The following is a 23,875-nucleotide window of genomic DNA, read 5'->3' on the forward strand; positions in this document are numbered from 1 at the left end:
ATGACTCGAGCAGTTTCGAGACAACACCCATCCCGGCAGATTTCCCCCAGGCATCTATGTTATCCCTGCAGTGGGGGAGAACTTTTACCGTTAGAAGCAGCTCACGTTTGCCTTGCGCGACTGCCTTTGTTTTACACTGAGAAGTATTTTGGCTCTTCAACCTCTACGTACAAGGCACGAGGAGCACCAGCGTTTATGCGAAATGGCAAAAAAACCCGGCAGATGTGTTTTGTTCTCTTCAAAATAGATAGGGGCATTTTCGCATTAGGTTGCCGTTCACGGGAGACTGCGTATCCGTCCATTATTTCGGCGTCGCAGTCTATTTCGGCTGTGTAACGTGCTCTCCAGGCGCAAACGATTTCGAACTGTAAAATGGCGCGCGTGACACGCTCAAATTCACGAAATCAGATCGACATCTGCCTGAAATTGCCTGTCGCTGAAATGAACACTGCTTTTCAGTAACTCAGATCATCCCGTCACTATTGCCCACAACACGTAACAGCGAAGCAAAACACCCAACCTCCCTCTTAAGGCATGCCCGTACTCTTCGTGGCCAGACAACAGTTTACTAGGTTTTCGTGGCTGCGAGACCGGTGGTTCGTCCAGTACATAGGCTACCACCAAACGTAGGCATGCCCGCTTAGCCGGCACATGCGGTTGTCCGTGAGGCAGCAGTGACAAAGAATATCCTTAAGGAAACAAATCTGATAACTGGAGGTATTCTTGTGGAAGCCCATTACCTGCCCCTATGAAAGAGAAATGAGCGGTCTCCAAGAAACAAGAAATAAAAATATGCATATAAGCAAACGAACACTGGATTTGAGAAAATCAGCTAGACAAATGAGGTAATCAGCGCCGCTGGAGAAAAGTTGAATGTGCTCAGCCTAGTCAGCAAAAGCGAGCTGCCCAGGAGACTCCCCAGAGACGTCCTCTTCGAGAACCCTTCAGTCAAGACCACAAGGCAGCACGCGAAATAACCCAAATATGAGCTGCCCGAAGATTACCACAAAATGCCCAAAGCAACAAAACAGCTGGCACCACGGAAACACCTTTAATTTCTTCACGACAGAAATGTTCCTTAGAAAGGAGTTGTTGCCATCACAGAAGCTAATTTGAGTCCAACTGGAAGCTCACGGTTTGGCCCCTTCTATGTGCCTGTCAAACTTCTCACTGTCCTCAGCACGCGGTTGGTATACCTGCACATAAATTAGGAAGCCGAATCACTATGGAAATCTCAAAGGCCTTGAGTCACTGACCTCACTCTGCGAAAAGAAATGTCCCGGTCCCTACCAAATTGGAGCTGGCAGATACACCAGCGCACTTTAACTTAAAGTTCTTAGAACTACAGCAACTGCAATTCCTAACCTGGGGTGATACATTCCACATTTCTATGTTTCCCATTGCATCGCCGGTGGCAAGGCGTCTTCCATCCGCTGACCAAGCCACCTTGTTCTTGGCTAAGTGAGCCCCCAGGGGGACATCAGGCTTCGGGCTCGTAAAAGCTGGCGTCTGCAGAGGCAATTGATGCAGCACCGTATCGCCGTGGTTCCTCTCAAGTCTTTCACTTTTTTTAGATGTGTGGAGGAACCTAGAGACCAAACCCATGATTCGATCTTGTACGCCCTGGCGTGTAGCAATGTGTGAGATGCCCAAACCCGAGAAAGAATCGATACAAACTGACGAACCGCCCAGTCGTTTGCGAGGTTCCACAACTCCAAGGTACCGTTGCCGTTCGTGCTGGCAAAAACAGCCGGACTGGTCGGGTGCCTAGAACACGCGCGGATAGAAGCAAAGGTACACATACAAAAGGTCCTTGGCTATCAAGCCAGAGGGATGCACCCCCTTAAGGAGACATGCACAGGCTTCCAGAAAATCAAATGGGGCTGCATGAAGGGATAAAAATGTTAACATTGAGCCCTAAATTCTGAGTTCTGAACTCTGAGACACGCAAGGGCACAAGTCTTAGTCCTGTGAGAAGCTACCAAAGGATACAGCAAATGTTGATGGCTTTTGGAGCTAAGGAGATCAGTGAACTGCAAGATAATCAACTCACCATTTGACATCGTATACATAAGCATCGCTGCCCTCGAAACAGCCTAGGGGCTCTGCCAGGTTCTGCAGGAGTTGGCAGAACGCAGCGTACAACAATTTTGCAAAAGGCCATTTTGGACCGCAGATTACGACCGGTTGTGGCAGGATAAATTCTGTCCTCACTTTGCTGCTCCAGAGCTTGATGGACCAATCCACTGATGACGACAAGAGCAAATGAGAATAGTCTCTCGAGCCTTCTGTCATGCCAGGGTGGAAGTGAAGGGATGTAAGCGCACCACCATGAGCCTCATACACATCCATCACGCCAGCCTTGCTGAACAGAGACGATGGAGCGCCGGGAACAGAGCAACATAGTGCAAAGCTTGGCAACTCGAAGCAAGAATGACGAACAGTACCAGCATTGATACAGTAGGAGTTGTTGCGGTGATCCGGACTAAAACAGCCAACGGGAAAGCCGTAAAAATGGCAGTAGCACCACCGCTTACTTTCCGTGGATGTTGGCCGTCATGAGACAGCCATCCTCAGAGCCTAGACACAAGTCGTTTACTTCCGCCTCCGCAAAGGAGACACATTCCACGCAGACGTCACGGCTGCCACGCTTCAAATCAAGCGTTTCCTGTTTCAGACAGCGCCACACGCTCGCCGCATTGAAAGCGCATGCATTTTGACACAAGTGTGCAAGGCAAGCATGAATCAGTTGCCAAAGAAGACTATAGTATGTACAATCGCAAAGGAACTTTTGGGATGCAAGGGGATACGAAGACGCACTGCCGGCTGCCCCATCATCTGTAGAGACCATTGACACAGTCGACCGTCTGTATCCACAGACACCAAATTATGAGCGTTTTTCGTGCCCACCATCTCTAAAGCATAGACCTGCAAAAAGGCATACGAATCAGCAGCTCCACATCCTTGCCTATCAGTCTAAGTCAATCCACAAGAGGTGCCACGCTAAGTGCACCAACCGCATCTCACCGGACTGGTGTGACCCTTAGATGACAACGGCGTTCTCTGAACAGGTTTAGACTGCAACATGGCAACACAAGCAGAACCAAGTACCAGGTGAAGCACAAGCGATATGATTCACCAGGGCACCCATGCCTCTTCAGAGTTCAGCCTCCGTAGCTGACCAACCAGGACGGCAGACCGGCGGAGCAGGAAAAATCAAATTCTCTTACTTGCACTCGCGTGTCCCACGTGACGATGCTTCCGCTGTAAGTGCCGCCCACGATAACATAAGGCTGGAATTTGTTAAAGAGGGCACTGCAGACGGCTGACTGAGCAAAAAAGCAGCTAGTAGGCAACTAACGACAAATTCTAAGCCGCAAGCCAGCCCTGGATTCTTACTAGCAAGCAAAAAAGAAAAAGCGCTCCACCTGCGGATTCCCCCATATGCAAGGCCTCTATGGACGTGAGACATCCACACAGTGTGGGAGTTTTGTCACCCACCTGACAGGTAAAGGCATATTCTGGGCGCTGCTTCATTGCCAAACTCCAAACCAACACGCAGCCCTCGGCGTCCTGCTCGGTTGCGTATTTGGAACTGGGGGATCCGTACGCCGCAAGAAACAGCTCAGGAAATGTTGGTGATGCCCGCAAGTCCGTGACTGCCCGGTGAGGGGAGTACCGCGTGTCTTTGTAGAGATCAAGGAATGTTACTACCTCCACTGAGCTGAACAAAAGCAACTGCGCCATTAATTTCGACCTCAACTGAACAAATAGGCAGTCCCTAGTGGTTCTGGTGTCTCATACTACTCTGCAACACAGTCAGTCATTTGGTCCCGATAGCTTTTCTGTGTTGTCACTGGCCTCTACAGATGATGGAACAGTCCACACGATGTTGGACCATTAGATGTGCATTGTGCTCACAACGCGCTACATTTGGGGCTTACGATCCATTAAAGAACCAAATCAGTACCGTTTTAGCTCCCAAGACTATTTCCGTTCTTTCTAGCTCTCTTACTCATTAGTATGGCGCGGAGCGACTGAGCGCTGCGGCAGTTATCTTACCCTTCTTGAACGCCTGCTTCTGTCCCGGAGTAGTCAGCAAATGGGTTGAAGACCTCGGCTTCTCCTAGCATCCTTTCAATCTGTAGAGGCCACACAAATTCGCCGGACACTAGAAAGTCTTGCCTCATGAGGCGAATGAGCGCTCACAATGCGCAATGTCCACACACTGTGGAGACTCTTTTGAGCGACAGACATCTAGAGAACAGGAGTGGGAAAAGAAACTGTAGCACGGGAGCTCACAAGCTTAGTAGACGAGCTGAAAAACTCCCTAAACTCTGGCGTTGCCATCACGCGTTTACCATCAGCCTCAGATAACTGATCTGCAGCATCCAGCGTTCATAAATCTAGTAAGGAACCCTAACCAAATTAAACTCGCCAGGTGCACCATTAAGAACGCAACGATCTTTCGTCATCTCCCGAACAGCAGATGCAGTGCCCCTGTGGGATCTCGGAAGATCAAAATGCAAATGTAGCATCCCACTTGTATTTGAATCTAATAGAAGGCCGAATAAGGCGTCATGGGTAACCTTAAAGGGCTGCACCTACGAAAGATCTTGGGAGCTGGCTCTGCGAGGTTTTCTGCGGCTGTCGGGGTCTTTCCAACTTCAGCAGCCGGTAATAAAGGACTGGCGCCTTTAATAGTAAGGGCCTTCGTAAGTGTCCTAGCCGCCTGAGGTAAAGAAGCACCAACGTAGCCAAAAAGGCAATAGCAAAGACTGCGTGACACAGAACCCTACGCTGACGCGAAGCAGACTATTCTCGTCCAAACAGGCATGTACGACACACAGTTAGCCCTTTTTCTGAGTCTTCATCTTGGCTTCCTTCAGGGACCTCCGGAGTGTTTTCTATTGAGGCCTGAACTGCGCGGTCGAATGTTTCTACGGACTGATGAGCCACACAGCACATCAAGATCGGCAAGCGATTGTAAGCAACGGCGAACTCCCCACAGTAATGCTAGCTTACACCCATCGTCAAGTCTGAGCTACTCTGCTCCACGATACATTAGAGCACTCCGGTGGCAAACTATGAAAAGCACTACGCATCACTCAGCGCAAAGTGCTGCTCATTGCAGTTCGCTGCACTCGAAGATGCAACAGCGGCTTGGTCTACCTTTGGCTGAATTGCGGTTTCTGTGCCATCCAGCTTCGCCACTTTAAATGCAAACCCGCGGTGACTGCATCCCCAGTACCACACAAAAGCAAAAAGCAGAGGGAATACTACCAACGAGGGACACGGCCAGGGGGCCATGCCCAGTTGTCTCCTCCTGCCACGATGCAGCCTGAAACCCATCCTGAAAGGCTGGTTTAGTCGCAAGCTCCAGGTAGCATGGTATTAAGGCAATATTGGATAGAGCGCGTCAAAGCAGTGCAGCAAGCTTACTCCAGAGCAGCGCCAGGTCTGGTAAAGGGTTTTGGAGAGACGGCAGGAGCTGATTTGGCGGAGGCCGCCTGGCCGTCCACCGCTCCCCCTGTCCTAGCAGAATCCGCATGGCGAGATGGCGTCGGCTCTACATTAACAGCAGCAATGACTTCGTTCAGCAGAGATGCCACACTCTACACAAAAAGCAAACAAACGCTCGACAGAACTGCATTCACCACTACACACAAACGCAGCCAGACACATGGAAGCATACAAACCAGGAGTTCACCTAGAGACGCCGAAGCACGCAAAGCTGCATGAAATGCTGGAAGCACACAGCACCAGACAACCAAGTTTGAACAGCGGTAGTAAAGCCCTTGCGAACAATGGTACGGGACAAGCACATGTCTGCAAGCTAATGTCACTTCGGTGCAGCTGCTTGTATTTGCGGTAATGCGTACTTGAGAAATATCCGCCTCCTCTCCTGCAGAGGCTGCGTTAGGGCCCCCATAAGCCAAAACGCTCTCCCTGACTGCGTCTGAGGCCTTCCCCTGTAGCTGCCGCACTTGTTGCTGCTGTCGTTGCAGTTCCTGCCTTCGCTGCTGCAGTCGTTGCCTGAGCTCCTCCCTTTCCTCATCTGTAAGAGGGGCAGTGGTACCTGAGGCCGACATTGCTGCAGTTTGTGGCTCGCTATAACGAAGCGGCCGCAGAGCAGGAGGCCGGATGGATGAACTTGGGTCGTCCTGCACTGATAACAGGAAGTAAGCTGCTAGTCACTCCTTAGATTGCTAGCTCTGCTTACATAAACAGCTAGCTATGGCGACAGTCTGCACGCCTGTTGGAAGTGAGAGGGAGAAAGACAGCCTGTTCTCATTCTTCGCGGCTGTCCTGGTGTAGTGCCCTACACTGCAGTGAGTTTGGGACTTGATGACTGAAGCAAGAATATCTAGCAATACGCTGAAATAAATGGAAAGAAAAGTCTTCTAGCCAGTTTATAAGGAGAGCTGCCCCGAGTGTAGTACCAACAAGGCTCTAGCAGTAACGGTCGGGGCTGTGTGAGACCGCGTGCACAGCTTGGGCAAGCAAACTCAATCAAAGAGCGGCGATATTTATCTGGTAAACCAATTTTTTGAAAAGAATCAATGATTTATGTTTCTAATGAACGGATACGGTTGTATAGGTGGCTTGGCTCGACATGCACTCCAAGCGGACTGTCACTGTAGTCATGTGGCAGTTGACGCAACTTGCTCGCTATTGCTGCGAGCAGCTCAAGGCACTCAAACTTCCTACATATTGTGTATTTGACAAACTTATTAACTAGGTTGGCTCAGATTACGCGCCGTCTATGCACCTACGCTTCGCGCAAACTGCGAGGATTTCAACGTGGACAGCAAACCTTGGCCTGCTCTAGCCCCAATATGTTCCAACCCACAAATGAAACCTAAACATACTTGACTGCTTGAATAGTTGAAGCTTTGTTCAAGTTGCTTTTCAAAATTTGTTGCAGTTTCTGTCGAGGAACTTGGCAGACGCCGTTTCAAATACAATCCGTTGTGTGCGCTGAAGCATTGGCTGCAAAGTGGTAAAAATGAGCATTTAGCTTCGAAGTCTCACGAAAAATACAGATTTTTATGTTGAAAGCTAGGAGGTCCTGAAACTAGCAAGGCATTCCGGAGGGTAGGAGCTGGCGATAAAGAAAAATGTAGGCTTAAGTCCACATTTGTAGAGGAATTTTGGCCATGCTCGCGGCCAGTCAATGAAACACAGAGGCTTCAAGTGACAATCACTAAAATAGCTTCTTTGAGCGCTCTGTCGCGTTCTAGAAGGTTATTGTCAACGACAAAGTCTAGATCACAAATGTGGAAGATGCTCGTTGCGTGTATGCCTACAAAAGGCTGGGACATTCTCTCCACCATGTGTGCACTATGGTCCTGATTCATTTTCGTCTATGCGTGCAGCATTCGTATGTACTCAATTTCAATGTCACTTGAGTTATTTCGAGGCGCGTATCAGCGCGACGTGTAGCGAACGGCACGGTGCACAGTCTTTCAAATCCCCCAGGAAGTCATGCGCTCTTGAAATATTTTGTAGAATTTGACAAGACCACTTGCCCACGGGAACGTCCATCGGCTGGTCATCATATGCTAAGGTCTCTTCGTACTTCCTGAGAGCCAACTTGTTGGGAGAAAAGCAGAAAATTCCTTCTCTTGATTATGCGGTTGTGTTCAATACTGAGTCTAGTTTGGGACACTCAAAAGCTGTAACATATCACTTGTGGGTTTCCCTTTGTTGTTGTTAGGTCGGGAACTACTCGTTACTTTGTCGCCGCGTAGGATAACGAAGCAGGAACGAATTCATCTGGCAAAGGTAGACGCCTGCTTGCGATGGGGAGCATACTACTCACCCCTTGAATACGGAGTTCTTCACCATCAAAAAGCCATTCCTGAAGGTCTTTATGCATTGATGCGTACTTTGTTTTCCCTGGTGTCCACAATCCTGCAAGTCTCGAACGGCACGGTCTCCAGGTAAGGGTACTTCGGAGTCGTGGAACCTCGCGAACACGTTGGTTCGTTCGTCAGTTTGTGCGAAATCCTCGGGATTGGGTTTCTTCCATAGTTCTACACGTCAGGGCCTACGACATCGGCTCCTGTGTTTGATTCCCAGGTTTCTGCTTCTCACTGTCGTGAGTGCACCGTGGTGCTGTGTAGCCGTAACGCTGCCTGCAGAATAAACTTGGTACGTCACTTCGTTAGTCATCATTCATTTGCCACCTTCATTCATGTGCGCAGAATGAATCCACCAAAAGATAGATGGGAACGACTTCTGGGTCGGTTCCCCCTAGAATTTGCCAGTGACTTCCCATAGCGAGTTCTGCCGGAAATTGCCGTGTCACTATTATTATTCAACCCGCGGTCTCTACTTTCAATATATGCCCCTCAATTTCTTTTATTCTCCAGACCCTTCCAGTCTTTTAGACCCCGATGCTACGTTGATATAGACGACTTCCACTGCCACTCAGCTCACAAAATTAGATTTTGCATTAACACACCCAGCACAGCCACAGGTTGATTAGCTGGTGTAGTACGCACTGGTTACATACATATTTCCTGCCTTTGTCAGTGACGGTAGGATATTTCCCGTGTTTGCCGTGACGGCATGAACTTATGAGATCTCTTTCAAAACTACAAAAGTCCATACTTGCACAAATATAACGTTAGTTAATTGTTGAAACCTGCCCTTGATAGCTGTCACGCCAACTACGCGGCATTAGCAATTTAATAGTATGCCACAGGGCTGCGCAGTACAATCTTAAAGACGGAGCGGCATTGTCAAAATTTCGCGAAAACCTTCAGCAGAGAGAAGATTGTGAACATGAGGGCTCATGTGAGTGCACCCGTTGTTTCAAGGCTGCAGGAGACAAGAGGCTGGTGAATACAAATGTAGAGAAACAGATGGGAGACTGCACAGTGTTTGCATGCCAGCAATCTAGAGTCCTGATAGCCACGCTAAGCGGATGAACATGAACAGTTTTTGTATCTAAGCTCTGGGTGGCAAGCTGTTGAAGCGTTGCATAATTTTGTTTGCCATGTACGAATCTTTGAAGGCCTCCTGAATTCTTCCACTTGTTGTGAAAGATGTTGGCGGCAATTATCCAATCTTCCATTTATCCATGGCGGAGAAAAATTCCGCTGGCTTAAGCTTCTGTCGTAGCTACTTAGCTGCTGCATTGTTGTTGCCCCCTCTACTCCACCTTTTGTTTCTCTGAGCCATAGATTCTCAGGTTGATGGCGGAACTTTTTTTTGTTGTCCTGCTTCATCAGACCGCGTTCCTTGCCATAACGGAGGAAGAGTAGTCCTCGTCTGAACTACAGCTCGTTTTAAGCAAAACCTTCGAAAATGTTGCATGTGTGATATGTGTACTGATTTGCAGGGTCTAGGTGACGGAGCCTACACAATCAATGAAGCTAGTCTTACCAGCTAAGGCTGGACAGCGAAAATGCCATACAATTTAAAACGATTACCCCCCGTATTACTAGTACAGTCATTATTAGCCATCCATTGCTGCTTAGATAGCTAATATGATGGAAACATCCGCTACATATAGGTGCCACTAAAATGACAAGAGAGTCAAAGTAGAAACTCGCGTGACATCTTGCCACGACGACATCTCCTTAACCTTAAGGCCAGGTACTTAAAGAGGTCTGAATGACCCCGCAACAACACAGTCTAATACGCCAGCCTCGCTTCTACCCTTTCATCTCTTTGCAAGATCTCTCCCCATTTTTTCGCGCTGCTCATGAAAATGCAGCCACAGGACACCTGCGCGACTGCTACATTGTACAATGTACGCCACATAGCCGCACCGGCAGACGCTTCTGCTTCGAATGAGAGGCAGCCCTTGAAGACTTACGAGAAGCAAAAGATTCGACAAATTCTTATGTGGCGGAGAATACGATTCACTGCTGTGTGGAATGTCCACTCAAGGCACCAGCTGCCCGACTTCACCAATCAGGGCATATGATCAATTATGTTAGACCGTCATCGTTATAGCCGTCTACTCTCACATTCAAATATTGCACTCTCGTTTTCCTTGCAAATCAGACATGGCAGGGCGGCCTCTGCGTTCGCCAGTAGCTTCTGAGGAACGCTCTTGAGCGGTAGCAGCTGTATTGACTGCTGCAGCAGCAACTGCACATGCAGCTGCCTATCCCCCATGGTGCTGCTGATTGGCGTTATGGTGCATGGCATCTAAATCGATTTCAAAGCATGAAGTGATCGCTGTGCGCAGCTTGGTCTGCAGAACCGCGAAAGAAGAATACTTGGGTAGCTTCATCATGAAGAAACATGTGCTAGCCGACGGCAGCCGATCGTCTACTCGCTGGCCTGCCACTTGCCGCGGGCCCGAGAAAGATGTGTCAACAGCCTCCAGCGCCTCTTCGTCTCTGCAGCAAAACCACAACGCGACCACACCCAAGGGAATCATACGAACAGCTGCTTCTCGCTTTCAGCGCCATTTTATGACTGCACTAGCAGCAGCATGCTGCAAACTACCGCAACTAGAAGCAGCCAACCGTGGTAGCTGCTTGAGAAACTGGACATTTCCCGTGTCATCCTCTAGCGAAGCACGAATACGTCGTCTCATGTCTCCACAACTTTTAAAATGGAGAAGTTCTTAGGCCCTTGTAGCTCACCTCATAATGTGGAGCTCAAATTTGCGGGCAGGGAATGCCTCTGACCCCACGCTACCACCAAGGGTCCAGCCCTGGGGCACCCGAGATCTCCCAGACACAAACCTCAGGAAGAGGCGCCTCTCAGCTGCGCTGAAGCCTCGCAAAGCGTCCCAAACCCATCCTACCAGCTGCTTCTCGCGGTCGTTGCAGCGGTCCCATACAACCTTGCAGTTGCGCTGCAACGTGTAACATTAAACACACCCAGGACGAACTATTCTGGATAATCAGACATGAGTCTGTACTATGTGCCATAGTACACCAACACCGTATTAGCAACAGAAGATGAATCAACTGTATCAAACGCCAAAGGCAACAGTAGTAGCACACAAACACCATCAGAGAGGCAACAATGCGAGGCTCACCTTCAGAAGCTCTACATCAATGTCGGGATCGCCGCAGACAATCAGCCTGAAGTCGTCAGGGCGCAACAGTGCTCTTAGGAGAGGTCGGGGAACAAGTTGCTGCAGTCCCCATGCCACGAAACAGGTTGCTTCGAAGCCCTCAGAGATCTAAAAGCAACATTCGCCAAGCACACATGCACAATCGAAAACCTCAACAACTGCGCGGACAGCACCGCAGTGACCGCTGGCAGCAATAGCAACCATGCCACCTCCTATAGCCTCCTATAGATCATCCAGCAGCTCCGCCGCGAAAACAAAAGCATGCAATTCCTGGACTCCCTGTCACACCTTTGCACATTGTTCAATGTTCAAGATAGCGGGGAGGTCTTGGGGTCGCAGACGAAGACGATCCCACAAGGGAGCAAGAGGCAGTGGCCTTCCTACAGAGTCGTCTATGCAGGCGCCACGTTGCAAAAGCACCTGCACAGCAGCAGCTGCCTCTTCCCGAGCCTCCTCTTCATCTTCTCCTGCTGCAACAGCTGCTTTTGCTGCCGTTTCCGCAGCGGCAATAGATGCTGCTGTTTCCACTGCAGCAACATCTCCAAGAGCTGCAGCAGTCGATACTGTCTCCCTACCGCAAAAGACTGAAGCGGAGGTAGGTGCCATCCCCATTGCACTTGCTGCAGAAGCAGCTGCAGCGATGGGCGCCTGGAGCCTGCGAAGATGCTTTGCTGCTAGCAAGTCTTGCTGCAACAGCAACGCCGCTGAGGGCTGCTGGCCAAGCAGTAATGTCCAGATGGCTGGAGTGAGAGAAAGATTAAGAGGGCTCATAGATATGACAGCGCATCCCATAAGAACACCCACAGCTTGAAGTGCTCGGGCCACTATCTGTCCGTATCCTGTGAGTCCTCCTACACCCCAAAACCGCAGAAGCAAACTTTCCTCGTCTTCCTCCGACTCATCTTGCCAACACCCCGCCAGCCGCACAAAGTCCCTCTGCTGTTCCATAACCTGTGAATGTAGCAGTGCCAAGGGATTTGCTGCATCGGCTTCCGGCACGCAGTCAAGGCGTGGACACGAGACGAGTAATGGTGGGGCATCAGAAAGAAGGGACGGTAACGGCGCAGGCTCATGGCTAAGAGTCATGGAACCAAACACACCCAGAGCTGCGTCATCCGCCCAGAAGGAAACAAATTCCTGTTTTTGGGAGGGCAAAGTTGTCGACGCAGCACCGTCAGACACAACAGCGGCTGCAGCAGCGGGAACCAGGAGATCCCGCAGCAATGGGTTAGGAACAGTGAAGTCCCTGCCCTCGCCTACGCCAGCTCTGGCATTGCTAGATGGAACAAAGAGACGACTCGCAATAATGTCGTCGCAGACGGCACTAAGCACCTCCGCATAAGGACCACCCAAGTCCTGGGCGCCCTCGCCCCTCAGCTCGACTGAAAAACAGCGCTCAAGGGCAAGTAATGCGAATGCGGGAATGCGCAGAAGCTGCTGTGACAGTTGGTTTACCAGAGATGCTGCAAATTCACTCTCTGGCAGCAGCGATACATCCCCTTCGTCAGAGGCACTGCTGCCTCCCCCTGATGCGATAGTAGCAGCTGCTGCTGTCCCTCCTGGTATCGTTCGGCCGAGAGACAAGCTACCTGCCCCCACACGAGGACAGTACGCCTCTTGATCTTGCGGACCAGGAGCTTCCGGGTAGGTGCCTCTGATGGCGAGAAGGGCCGCGACAGCTGCCCAGTGCCTCTGCAGCAGGACATCTCTTGGGGCTGTAACGGCACCCCAAGCGAGCTGCTCGGACACTGCAGGAGAAAAGCCAAGCCGCTCCTCGGAACTAAAGGAGTCGCCTCCTCTCAAGCGCTCCAGCAGCCGCGCGCGCCACAAAGAAGACGCACTGAAGGCTAACGCACGGCGAGAAGGAAGCAGTAAGTCTCTCATTCGACTCACCAGTCCTTCCATCACTGAAACTGGGGGACCCAATACAGCAGTGTTACTCTTGCTGTTATTCCTGCTGTATTTTAATCCAATCCTGCGCATCACACCCCATGTGCACGCAGAGTCAAAGGGCCTCGAGAGATCCGCAATAGTGGGACCGAAGATGCAGCGTGCCGACTTTACGCCCAGCAATCCACCTGCGGCTGAAACATCTGAGCTGTTTGCTGCCGCCGGCAGCGGGAGGTCTCTTGCGGAAAGAGGAGAAGAGCAGCAAAGACGTGGGAGGCGAGGACGGCTTATGAGAGGCAAGCAGAAACTGACACTTGCATTGAGACAGTGAAGGAGCTCAAGGCGCCACAGCAAAGCCCTGTGTACTTCCCGGGGGTGAGGAGGCCACAGCAGCTGAAATGTGGCGGCTCCTGCCACAGTACCAGCCCCTCCATCATTTCCACATGCACCAGCTGCTGCTGCAGCTGCACGACCCGCTGCCTTCAGCGCGCTACGGAAGAAGACGCCTAGGACTTCAAACATAACTGCATAGGCCAAAGGAGATATACACGCAGGCAACGGCACCAGGGGCCACCAAGGGAACGACACTGGCCGCCTGCTGTGGCTGTTAACTCCACTTGATGCAGCAGATAGAACAGCAAAAGCTGGATCCCCTGCCTCGTTAGATTTTCTACGTGCTGCGGTAGTTTCGACGGCAGCAGAGGCCGTCGCAGCAGCTGGGGAGAGGGCGCACATCACATATGCCTGCCAGCACAGGCTAAGCGCGCTGACAAGAGGATCGCTCTCGCCTCGCCGTGCGGCACTACTGAAGCCATCAAGACCCTGTGGGAAGGCAACAGAGGCACCTGGGGCAGTCCCCTCAGAAGGGGCAGATCCTACAGAATCGCCATCATCCTCTACCGAGCTGTCAAGTGCATTCGCTGACGCCTCGCGCAACAAGCCAGAAGATGAGGCCTGCAAACTCAGGACAGATCCGAAATGGGATCAAGCTATACGGCGCAGGGCACATGCAGGAGCGCAGGCGCACCTCACGATAGTCTGTAATCAAAGAGGAAACAGCAAAGCCAATCTTAGAGAACCCGCAATAGCGAGGGCTTACTGGCTGCTGCTGTGTGTGTCCTCTGTCTCCTTGTCCAGGGGGAGCCAAGTCGACGCTTGTAAGGGAATCAAGAAAGAACCATTCCTGGTCTGCTGCACCTGTTGTTGCTGCTCCTGTGCTTGAAACTGGCAGCGCTCGTGCTGCAGGTGCTCGGCGACCATAAAATAATCGCATGCGACTTACAGTTTCCAAGAGCCGCTGCGATGAAACTGACGGCCACCATGCCACTCCCCATTCCCATATATTCATTGGGGGAACCATGAGACCGTTGCTGTTGTCCAAGCGCAATTTGAAGTGCCATATGGCCGGTGTGGCTTGCGTTGTTGTTGCTGTTGTTACTGCTGCTGATGCTGATGGAGGCGCTTCTGCAGGTATTCCAGGGAGTGGCAATGGCGAGAAATGCTTAGCGAAAAGAAGCTGCGAGGAAGAAGCACCGTCAGTGGATGCGGCCTGAGAGTCTGCCAACAGGGCTAAGAGGAGACCGTCAGGCCACACCTCATCAAACACCAGGGATAAGGCTGTTGCTGCTTGCCAAATGCTGCTGCTTGCCCCTGGAGGTCCAACTGCGGCTTCTCTGTCTGTGTCTTCTGCGCGAGACAGCAGTAAGGCGCCTGCCGAGGATCCCGGGCGACAGAAGAGTTCCACCAGCCGCGATGAAGGCACTTCCACCTTGACCGTTCGGCTATCACCTGCATCTGTCGATGCTAAGCCTTGAATCGCTGCAGCTTCAACATGCTCCGCCGCCGCTGCCTTGACTGCTGTAGCAGCGATAGAAGAAACACCTCCTAGTTCCGTGTCTATGAGGGAGGGCTGGCACAGGAATGATGCTGAGGTGCTAAGCACTTCTTCCACCTGTAGCTTGTAGCCTGCAAAGATGTACGATTTTTCCTCGCAATTTCTCTTCTTGCCTCCGTTGACATCGCACCTGGCCCTGATACTGCTCCCCAGTTCTCGCGCTATCTGCTGCCCAATTGGGTCACCTCGTACTCCACCGCTTCCACTCTGCTGCGCTTGTTGCTGCTGTGACTGCTGCTTGTCTCGCTGTAGAGGAAAGAATGCGTCTGGGAGTAGCCTGTTCACCGCAACCCAGTTGGCGTGTGTCCTATAGGGACTTCGCTGCAACCTAAAACGAAGGGCTGCGCAGTTAGCTGCGAAAAACCCCCTCGCCCCCCACAGCTCCGGGTTGAGTGGCTGTGGGTAAGGCTGCGCTGCCCGAAGTATCTCCACTTTACAAACAGCTGGTCCTGCAGTAGTATCCGCAGGAACAGAGGCAACATGGAGGGTTCACGGTGGACCAAGTAACTACGGCGCCGTAAGATCGAATACAGCAGCCGGTGCAAGATCAAATGAAAGCACTTTCTAATAGAATACTAGAAGGTGCTACTCACCAAAGCGAAAGCCAGGTATTAAGGCAAGGCCTCCTCCTGCACCAAGCAGCCTTCGCACGTCACCGAGTGTATGCATTACTTCAATTTTTTCCTGTTGTTGCTCGCTCGGCCGCCTTTGCTGCTCTTGCTGGAGTTTGATAATACAGCGGATGCGGTCTTCGGGACCCAGTTGCTGTAACTGTTGCATTCGACGACGAGATCGACGCATTTGCTGGAGTAGCAAATGCATGCGGCGTATTGCCACTGGATCCTCTGGGTTTGGAGGATTTGCGGACCTAACGACTGGAGCAATAAGCTCTTTCATCTGGAGGCACCGCAGCATCAAAAGGCTTGAGGGCATGCTCCTACTAGTTATCAGGATCCCAGGGGAAACATGCAAATAGTAGGTGAACATAAGCATATACAGAACAGCGGAGCAGAAAAGGCGATGCTGACAAACTTGAAGACTCATTTGGAGAAAGATAGCACTCAGCAACAGAACATACAAACAAGAAACCAGAAACAAGTACAACCAAAGTAGATGATGCACCTACACAAAGAAAGCATCAGGGAGGAGGTTGCGAACCTGTTGCCTGGCTGCCGCGAAGTCACTGTGAGCCTGCCTCAGGTTGATTAGTCTTCGCTGGCTAAGGGACACTTCGACGTGGAGAGAGAGGAGAGCAGAGCAACACTTAGCCGTCTCCTTGGGGACTCTTCCTTCACCAGTTGCATCTCCATCTACTCCAGACAGTCCACTTAATGTGTAAGACCCTTGCTGCTGTTCTGCAGAGGGCTGAGCAAACAGCATTTGGACGTCCCCCAAAATTGATGTGTCCACAGACGACCTCTTCGATTCGCCAGATGAGCCCGCGAGTTTCTTGGACTCTTCAGGCAACTCTAACATTCCGCTAGGAACAAACCGGTGCCAACACAAGCTGCCGCTGGCACTGTTGCGGCACTGGGATAGGCTGGCACCGGCGCGACGTAGCGCGTGACGCGACGTCTCCATTGCCGTGGCTGGTACGGCAGCGGTCTCATCTGAAACGGGCGTTCTCATGCTGCTGGAGTTCCCCATGCGTTCCAGCAGCGACGCCACTGCCTGGCTAAGGTCTCTTTTCTGGGTCTGCATTTCCCCTTCAAGCTGTTCCTGCTGCTGACCGCAGGAATACCCAAGGTCCTGCAGTCTAAGTACTTGGTGACGAGCGAAGGTTTCCCCTAGATGGACTGAGGGGAGTATCGGCTGCACAGTCAGATGATGCATGCGATCCTCCTCAGGCCAAGGTGCACAGCCTAGAGGTACAATATCAGCTGCACTGTATGCCCGCAACAGTAACCGCTCCACTGCGCCAAGGTCTTCCATTAGTGGGGAATCATCCTCATCACCTGTTTCATCCTCAGGCCGAGTGTGCCGATCTCGAACAGGCAGCAATTCACATTTCATCTGTTGCTGCAGCACCACTGACTGCTGAATATCGCGCACCAACTCTGTCTTGCAGGAGACCATGAAGAAGCGGTCGGCTGGAGGAGGTATCAGCGGGCAGCTTTCCAGCTGCCCCGTGCGCTTCAGAGATTGCGGTGCTGATCCCGTGCTGTTGTTGCTGCTGCCCCTGTTGATGCTGCTTCTATCTGTCGAAGGGAACCCGTAAACCACCGGCACCAATCCAACTTCCGGGCCGCACACTGCTAAGGCATTCACTCTGTCAGTCTTGGCGGTGTTGCTCGTGTCTCTGCTCTTGCCGTTGCTACTGCGGTGATGAGCAGTGGAAGCCTCTCTGAGAGACAAAGCTTTGCCTGTTGCACCGTCCAGGGGCCATCCCGTTGCCGCATCTTCTTGCCAGGTCACGCGGAGATCTACAGCCCATATGCCGTCCAGAGCGAATGCGTCTCTCGGCATAAGGACACCTGAGAGGAGATGGATGACGTCCTCCGTCTTTGCATCTGTTGCTGGGGAAGAAACCGTGCTGCTTGTGCTCCTGGTTCCGTTGCTGCCAGATGCTGCTAAAGTTGCTGTGGCGCCCGCTGCCGCTGCTGCAGCTGCAGATGCCGCTGCGGTGTCCGCTGCAGCTGCAGCTACGCAGGAGCGGCGACGCGCATCACCCACGCTGCCATGGCAAGCTCGCTGTGGGAGCTGCACGGGGCAGGACGGCTGATCCTCGTCCGCTGCAGGACTGCCATTGCTGCTGGGCTTGCTGCCGCGCAACATGCGCAACAGTTGTGCCGTCGCTCTATCCAAGAGACTCATGGACCCACTAGATGGGGAAGATCCTACGCTACTGACGCTGCTACTGCTGCGCTGTGGTTCCTCACTTTCCTCGGAAGGCTCCACCTGTTGCTGGCTCAGCAGAAACAACTGCTGCACTCGTTCCTGTTGTTCAGAGGAATCCAATCTTCGAAGCACTGCGCCAGGAGCAACAGGAAAGCCCTTGCAGCAGCCCGCAGAACACGACACAAGCTGCTGCTGTTGCTGCTGCCCTTGTGGCTGGTGCTGTCTTCTAGGGCACAAAGGAGCACTCTCGGCTGATGAACCAGACTCTGCAGCAGCAACTGTCACAGCTGCTACAGCTGGCAAGTGACCCATAGCGAAGTGCTTCGTAACTGCACTGTCTCCACAAGTAAGAGAGTAATCTGCGCTGTACCACTGGGGAGCAGTCCAAGCACTACTAAGCTCCAAAGCTGGCGCCCAGCTCTCCTCTTCTCCGCACAGATCCTTGATGTTATTTTCTATTTCAGCTGCCAGCGTTCTACGCACCTCTGCCACAGCCGGTTGCGGTTTCGTGACTGTTGCTGCAATTGTGGCTGCTGCTTGCCGCGGGTCAGCGTGTCGATCATCTTGTAGCGGGGTAGCTGCAGCGGCTGTTGTTGCGTCAAGGCTATCTAGCGTCTGCTGCGCACCCAGGATACGGTGTAGCAGATGCTTTCTCGATTCTGTGAGAGGCAGCGCTTCAACTGACAGCAAGTGCCACGGAGACAAATCGCTTGGCGGCAAGCCAAAGGTCACTGATACACCAGCAGCTTCCGGGTGTACCAGCAGCAGTCTATCCATCATCTCCTGTCCCGCTGCGTGCTGTCTGTCGCCCCTCATTTCTTCCGGCTGCTGCTCTTCCATTGCTTGAGGAACATCTGGCTTATCTGCAGCAGCAGTCATCCGGCTGTACGGATGAGCGCTCTCCACAAAAAGCTCACCAAGACTCCGCACAAGCTCCAGAGGGTGACCGGCAGGCAGTCGGGGAGGAACCACAAGTATTTCCGATCCCAAATTCATTGTGCTGGTCGCGGCAGTGCTGCTGCTAGAAACTAGAAGTTGATTTGTTTGGTGCTCCCGTTCTGATGTACCAACATCGACAGTCCTATGAACAGGGCCCTCCTCAATAAATCGCTCCACTTCGAGTAGCTGTTGCTCTTTTTGCTGCGGCTGCTGACGTTGCAGCTGGGTGCGACTGAAGCAGCACTGTGAGAAAGCCATGGCTTTCCGCTGTAGCCGTCGCCCGTCTTTGCCCAGAAGCAGTAGCATGCGGTGAAGTGGGGCTTTGCCTGTATGCCAACAACTTTCAGTCCCAAAAGGGTTCAAGGCAGCACCAGGAGCAGTGACTCCTGCTGTTGGAGTCCCCGTACTCGCTGTTGTCTCTGCCTCCAGCCCTCCAAGCGCGTACAATCGGACTAGCAGTTCTGTCAAGAAAGAACCCACACGGTCTTGCGAGATCAAGCCAGAGACTGGCTCAATATCTCCTGACAACAGAGGTGCGGGCACGCGTCTCCACCGGATTTCCACGAGCTGCGCCAGGGCCTTCTCAACCTCATTCCGCACTCCGAAAAGATCCCCTCCTGCTTCTGCACTTACTGATGCCGCCGCTTCTGGTTTCTCAGCAGCTTCTGTGGCACCAAGGTGCTCGTACATGCTGTCCTCACCAAGGGCCGCCAGGAGAAGCACGGCTATTGTCTGGGCAATAAACAAGAGGGGCGCAGGAAGCCACTGAAAGACGAAAGGACGAAACAGAGCCTCCTGCCAGAAAGGGCCGACTTTTTCCCTGCCCAAGTTGCCCGTGAACATCTCAACGAAAAGTGGAACGTCAATGGAGCTGAGCAGGTCTGATGCCCGCCAGAGGCACAAACAAGCCACCCGACGAATCAACCCCATTTGAGCAGCACACGAAAGTGGTCGAGGAGGATCACGGACGCAAGCTGCCACTACTGCTCCAGTGCTGCAACGAGACATTACTGTGTCATTGACTCCGTCGGTATTCAGCCAAGGAGCATTCTGAACAGAAGATATCACATTCTGAACGGGGAGCGGCTCATCTTGAGACGGTAACAGTAGCAGAGACAGCAAAAGCGACAGAGAAACGTCTAGCAGCAGCAGCAATGAACAACTGTACATGTAGTAGCACTAAAACAAGCAGCTGGTTTTCAGCAGTCGCGCCAACCCACCTCAGCAAAGTTTCTGGCGATTGCTAATGCGGAAGACTGGAGAGGCAGCGGAGAGACCGCTGCCATTACATCCGCAGCCCCTAAAAGTGCCACGAAGAGTGCAGGATCATATGCTGCTGCAGGCACGAATGCAAGACTGTTGTTGCTCTCTCCCGCTTCTGCTGCTGCTACAGTCGCAGCCTCAACCCCGAGGGCTGCAGCGACTTGCGAATTCTCTCTGGCAGCAGCGATAACGTCCGGGTGCTGCGCAAAGTCGGAGATGAGCCATTGCAGAAGCGCAACGCTTAACACTGGGGAGAAAGAGTGGGTTAGAACACCGTAGATATCGCCCTGATGCTGCTGTGCTGCTGAGGCTGCAATGAGATCCGGAAAGAGCGGGGAGACAGTAGCCGGGCCACAGCAATGGGAAGGTCCAATGGAAGCGTACGCGTTAAACAGCTCCTGGCGGTTTGATACCGAGACACAGAACTTCCAGCCCCAAAGGCCCGTGGCGGCAGGCTCTCTCCTACTGACAGTCTCGCTGCTGTTGCCAATGCTAGGAATGTCACTGTTGAAGCCGTTGCGGTTGTTGCTGCACTTACTGCTGCCGTTGCTCTCTTCGTTGCTAGCTTGATCATGCACCCGCTGCCACTGTAAGTACTCTTCAGCAATTCTTGTGGACTCTCTTGCTGCAGCTGCTGCGACTTCTGCTGAACCCCCCCATTCCGTGGTCCGCAGCGGCGGCGTTGCCTCGGGAGTCCCAGTAACTAATTCTGAACGTGGGCCTCCAGCTCCAGTACCTGCACCAAGTCCTGTTTCATCTTCTGCCTCTGGAAGTGATGAAGCTCTCTGGACGAGACCGGAAATTGCGGGCAGCAGGGGACTCGCCAAATCTGGAGATAGCCACATACCAGGGGCATCGCTCGGGGCCGAAGGGTCCGGGAGTGCTGGCGTCCTACTGCTCAGCCCAAAAGAGGCAAATGAACATTCAAAGCCAAACCCCGGAAGCACCAGCGGACGGCCCCACACTCGCAGTGAGCCTCCGCTGCATCGAGACACAAAGCACAGAGAGGTTCAGCAAGCAAATGGCAAGAACATGCAAACACAAGGCGCGGGACGCACAAGCCACCCCTGCTAAACCTAATTACACCACAACGGTGTATGCAGCAGCGAAGGACGTGCACCAGCCGCTAGGGAGTCTGCAGCAGAAGCAAAAGCATATGCAGAGACATTAGTGGCGACAAGAGCAGGCTTAGCTACACGTAGGTGACAAAAACAAACCTGTAAGCAGCTACACACGCTGGCTCCCCTTGTGAGTAAAACCTTAAGGTGTCGCCTAGACGCGTGCCGCTGAGGCGACAGAAGCGAATGACGCTGCCTCTTGCCCATGAGAATGCTGGAGACAGTTCTTCACCAAATAGCGGAGAGTCGCCAAGACAAAATGCGGCACCTCCACGGTCGCTCCTGCTGTTCTTATTGGTGCTAGAACTGGTTTCGGCGGAAAAACTCACAGCGGGATTGCCCGACCTTTCCTGATGGTACTCCACTCGTTGTTGCTGCTCAACCCCATCTTTGTGCGTTGGGGGAACAAAAGCCTCCGCTTTGCCTGTTAGGGCCGTTACGGGGCAATAAGGATGGGATGTCTCTTGTTCCAGTCCCTGCAGCAAAAGAGCGGGATTCAGGAAGCCTTGTCGAGAGAGGCGTAGGTTGTCAACAGCCACTAAGGGATGGCTGGTTGCTGCGCTGCAGCGCATTACAGTTCCGCTGAAAATCCCGTTAACTGTCTTCTCTATGACCAGCGGTTTCCGATGCTGTTGCTGTAGCGGGTGCAGTAGCTCAGATGCAACCTGCCGCAGCAGATGGCGGGCTGCTGTTGGGGCTGTAAGACATGTCCCCTCCTCCGTGCCCTCAACAGATGCTGCAGCATCCTTTGTCTCCTCCCGTTTCTCTTGGGCCTCCACAAGGGCCTTATAGGCAGAAAACTCGGAGTTGAAATGCAACTCCAGCAGTCCGACTGACATCAGTCCAAGAAGACATAGGCTTCTCAACTGTATCAGCAGCTCCACCCCTAATTTGACACCTGGCAGTGTGCGGGGCACTGTTGCCCAGAACCGGATTTCCTGCTGCTGCTGCAGCTCTCTCTGCAGCTGCAGCTGCGGCTGTTGTTGCTGCTCTTCTTCTGTTGTGTCTGCAGCGCGCAAAATTCTAACGAAGAGCTCCGCCACGACTTCCCTAAGGGAAGGCCTTGAGCGCAGAATATCAGCAAACGCCCGCAAAAGCTGCGGCCACAAAGGCAGAGCAGCTCGAGGCTCCTGCAGGAGCAGTTGCACCAGTAGATTTTGTGCCTGTGTCGCCGCTTCCCACTGAAAGCATCGAACTGCCGCAGTGAGGCCCTGGCGCTGCTGCGTGTCAATCGGGAGCTGTACTTGCAATAGCGGCTGCTGCTGCATGGCCGTTCTCGTGGCTTCAGTGCACAGTCTAACAACCTCTCGCTCTTGCTGCTGCTGTAGCTCCGTTGCCACTACTGTTGCTGCTTCGCCTGCAAACGTAGGGGATCTGCAGGACGCGTAAGGGGGCGGTTCGGCAGACAAAAGCTCTGCCGGATGTGCATTCGTGTACTTGTTGAGCTCCTGTAGTGTCGCGGGGAGCAGTAACTGAAGGTGCCTATGCATGTGAGATGCGAAGAAAACTGCCTCGCTTTCTTTGCCCTCTGCAGAAGCGGCACCACTCACTGCAACAAACCTTGGAGGGTTTGCCGCTAAGACAGGAGAAGCAAGACTCCAGTAAACAATTTCACCGTTCATGTATAAGGTGCCCTTGAAGCGCAAGGGGCTTGTGGCAGGCCCGAAAGCGCGGTGTATGTCCACGTACCATCTATGTTCATCGACACAGTTGGCATCAACGTTGCAGCTGCTGCTGCTGCTGTTGGTGTTGCTGTTGCTTGGTTCCAGTGAAATATCCCGTCTAGCAAAAACATCCCTGAATGGAGAAGGGGGCCGCCTAGCAGCCTCGGTCTTTGCGCTGCCCCTCCAGTGTCCCCTGACATAGCTGCTGAGAAGAAGCTTCTCAGAAGAAGCAAATAGCTGCCGATTTTCGACAGCTAGGCTAGAAGAAGCACTGCTGCTGCTGCTCGTACTGTTGCTGCTAGTGCCGACGCCGAAGCTGCTGCTGCTGCGGCCTGAGCTGGATGTGTCCTGGAATCTGGCCTGCAAGACGAGAGGCCATGTGTTCTCATCTGCAACCAGAATGAGGGTAAGGAAATTCTCGTTGGGGGCCCTAACGCCTTCAATTCTCAGTGTTTCGGCATCTTTGTGATAAAGAGGAAACAAATGACTGCAACCCAGTCGCGACAGCTGCTGCCTGCTGGCAGCAGGCAGAGACGCCGGTACCTCCACGGCCTGAACTACCGCCGGGTTAGAAGCAGGAGGCTTAGGAGACATGAGACTACTTGGCAGGCACAGCAGTACGCCCGGATTCACGCGGTCCGCGTTTCCCCGCACCTTATCTGCCACCAATTCCTCTACTCTCTCATCAGGAGGAGGTAAAGGACGCAAACCGTCCGCCCGCAAAGCCTTCCAAAGACCCGTTGTTCCTCTGCTATTGTTGTTGCCAGATACATGCGTGGAAGTCACGTGGCCATCTGCCGGCGGCGTTTCACCAGAAGCAGCACTAGGCGCAGCACAAGAAACACCGGAACGCACACACGAAGGTTGCTGCCAGAAAAAGACGCCCTTACGGACACTTGGTGGGTCTTCAGGCAGTAGCAAAGTGCGGCTGCTGTCTACACGCCACACAGATTTTCTGCGGTTCAGAGCTGCCTTATAAATGTGGCAGGCCTCGCAGTAGTCAAAATCATCCGTCCTACATCACATAACAAACCACAGAGGAATAGCACGTATGGTGGAAAGAGGGATGATGTAAATGGGATCGCGAATGCGAAACTGCACAGAGAAAAGGAACCGGCAGCCACGGCACCAAGGGGAATGGAAACCCAAGAACGAACAGGTCGAAAGATATGAGTCGACCAATGCACACCCAGGGATAGACGGAGCATACTGGAGC

At 52.6% G+C, this 23,875-nt stretch overlaps 2 protein-coding genes across 2 annotated transcripts in view; both read right to left on the minus strand.

Annotated features, from left to right (window-relative positions):
• Window positions 1–884: 884 nt before the first annotated feature.
• Window positions 885–6,092, minus strand: ETH_00026995 (dynein intermediate chain, putative; the record flags this gene model as incomplete). The annotated part of the gene is made up of 18 exons (XM_013373101.1): window positions 885–942; window positions 1,135–1,196; window positions 1,366–1,509; window positions 1,686–1,767; window positions 2,054–2,115; window positions 2,215–2,365; window positions 2,538–2,668; window positions 2,821–2,928; window positions 3,028–3,078; window positions 3,231–3,329; window positions 3,502–3,724; window positions 4,063–4,142; window positions 4,303–4,382; window positions 4,609–4,732; window positions 4,849–4,947; window positions 5,173–5,236; window positions 5,443–5,615; window positions 5,883–6,092. The coding sequence occupies 18 exons, from the start codon at window positions 6,090–6,092 to the stop codon at window positions 885–887; spliced, it is 2,001 nt and encodes a 666-aa protein (XP_013228555.1).
• A 4,034-nt stretch (window positions 6,093–10,126) lies between these two features.
• Window positions 10,127–23,875, minus strand: part of ETH_00027000 (uncharacterized protein) — a gene marked incomplete at both ends in the record, with an annotated part of 32,611 nt that continues 18,862 nt past the window's right edge. The window contains 9 exons of the mRNA XM_013373102.1: window positions 10,127–10,364; window positions 10,614–10,828; window positions 11,015–11,161; window positions 11,342–13,897; window positions 14,043–15,286; window positions 15,431–15,734; window positions 15,996–19,664; window positions 19,835–20,858; window positions 21,095–23,674. Of these exons, the coding sequence (XP_013228556.1) occupies window positions 10,127–10,364; window positions 10,614–10,828; window positions 11,015–11,161; window positions 11,342–13,897; window positions 14,043–15,286; window positions 15,431–15,734; window positions 15,996–19,664; window positions 19,835–20,858; window positions 21,095–23,674 (11,977 nt within the window). The remainder of the gene's footprint in view (window positions 10,365–10,613; window positions 10,829–11,014; window positions 11,162–11,341; window positions 13,898–14,042; window positions 15,287–15,430; window positions 15,735–15,995; window positions 19,665–19,834; window positions 20,859–21,094; window positions 23,675–23,875) is intronic.

This window comes from Eimeria tenella, genomic scaffold (genome assembly GCF_000499545.2).
Source record: "Eimeria tenella Houghton genomic scaffold, Eth_scaff12, whole genome shotgun sequence".
Taxonomy (NCBI): domain Eukaryota; phylum Apicomplexa; class Conoidasida; order Eucoccidiorida; family Eimeriidae; genus Eimeria; species Eimeria tenella.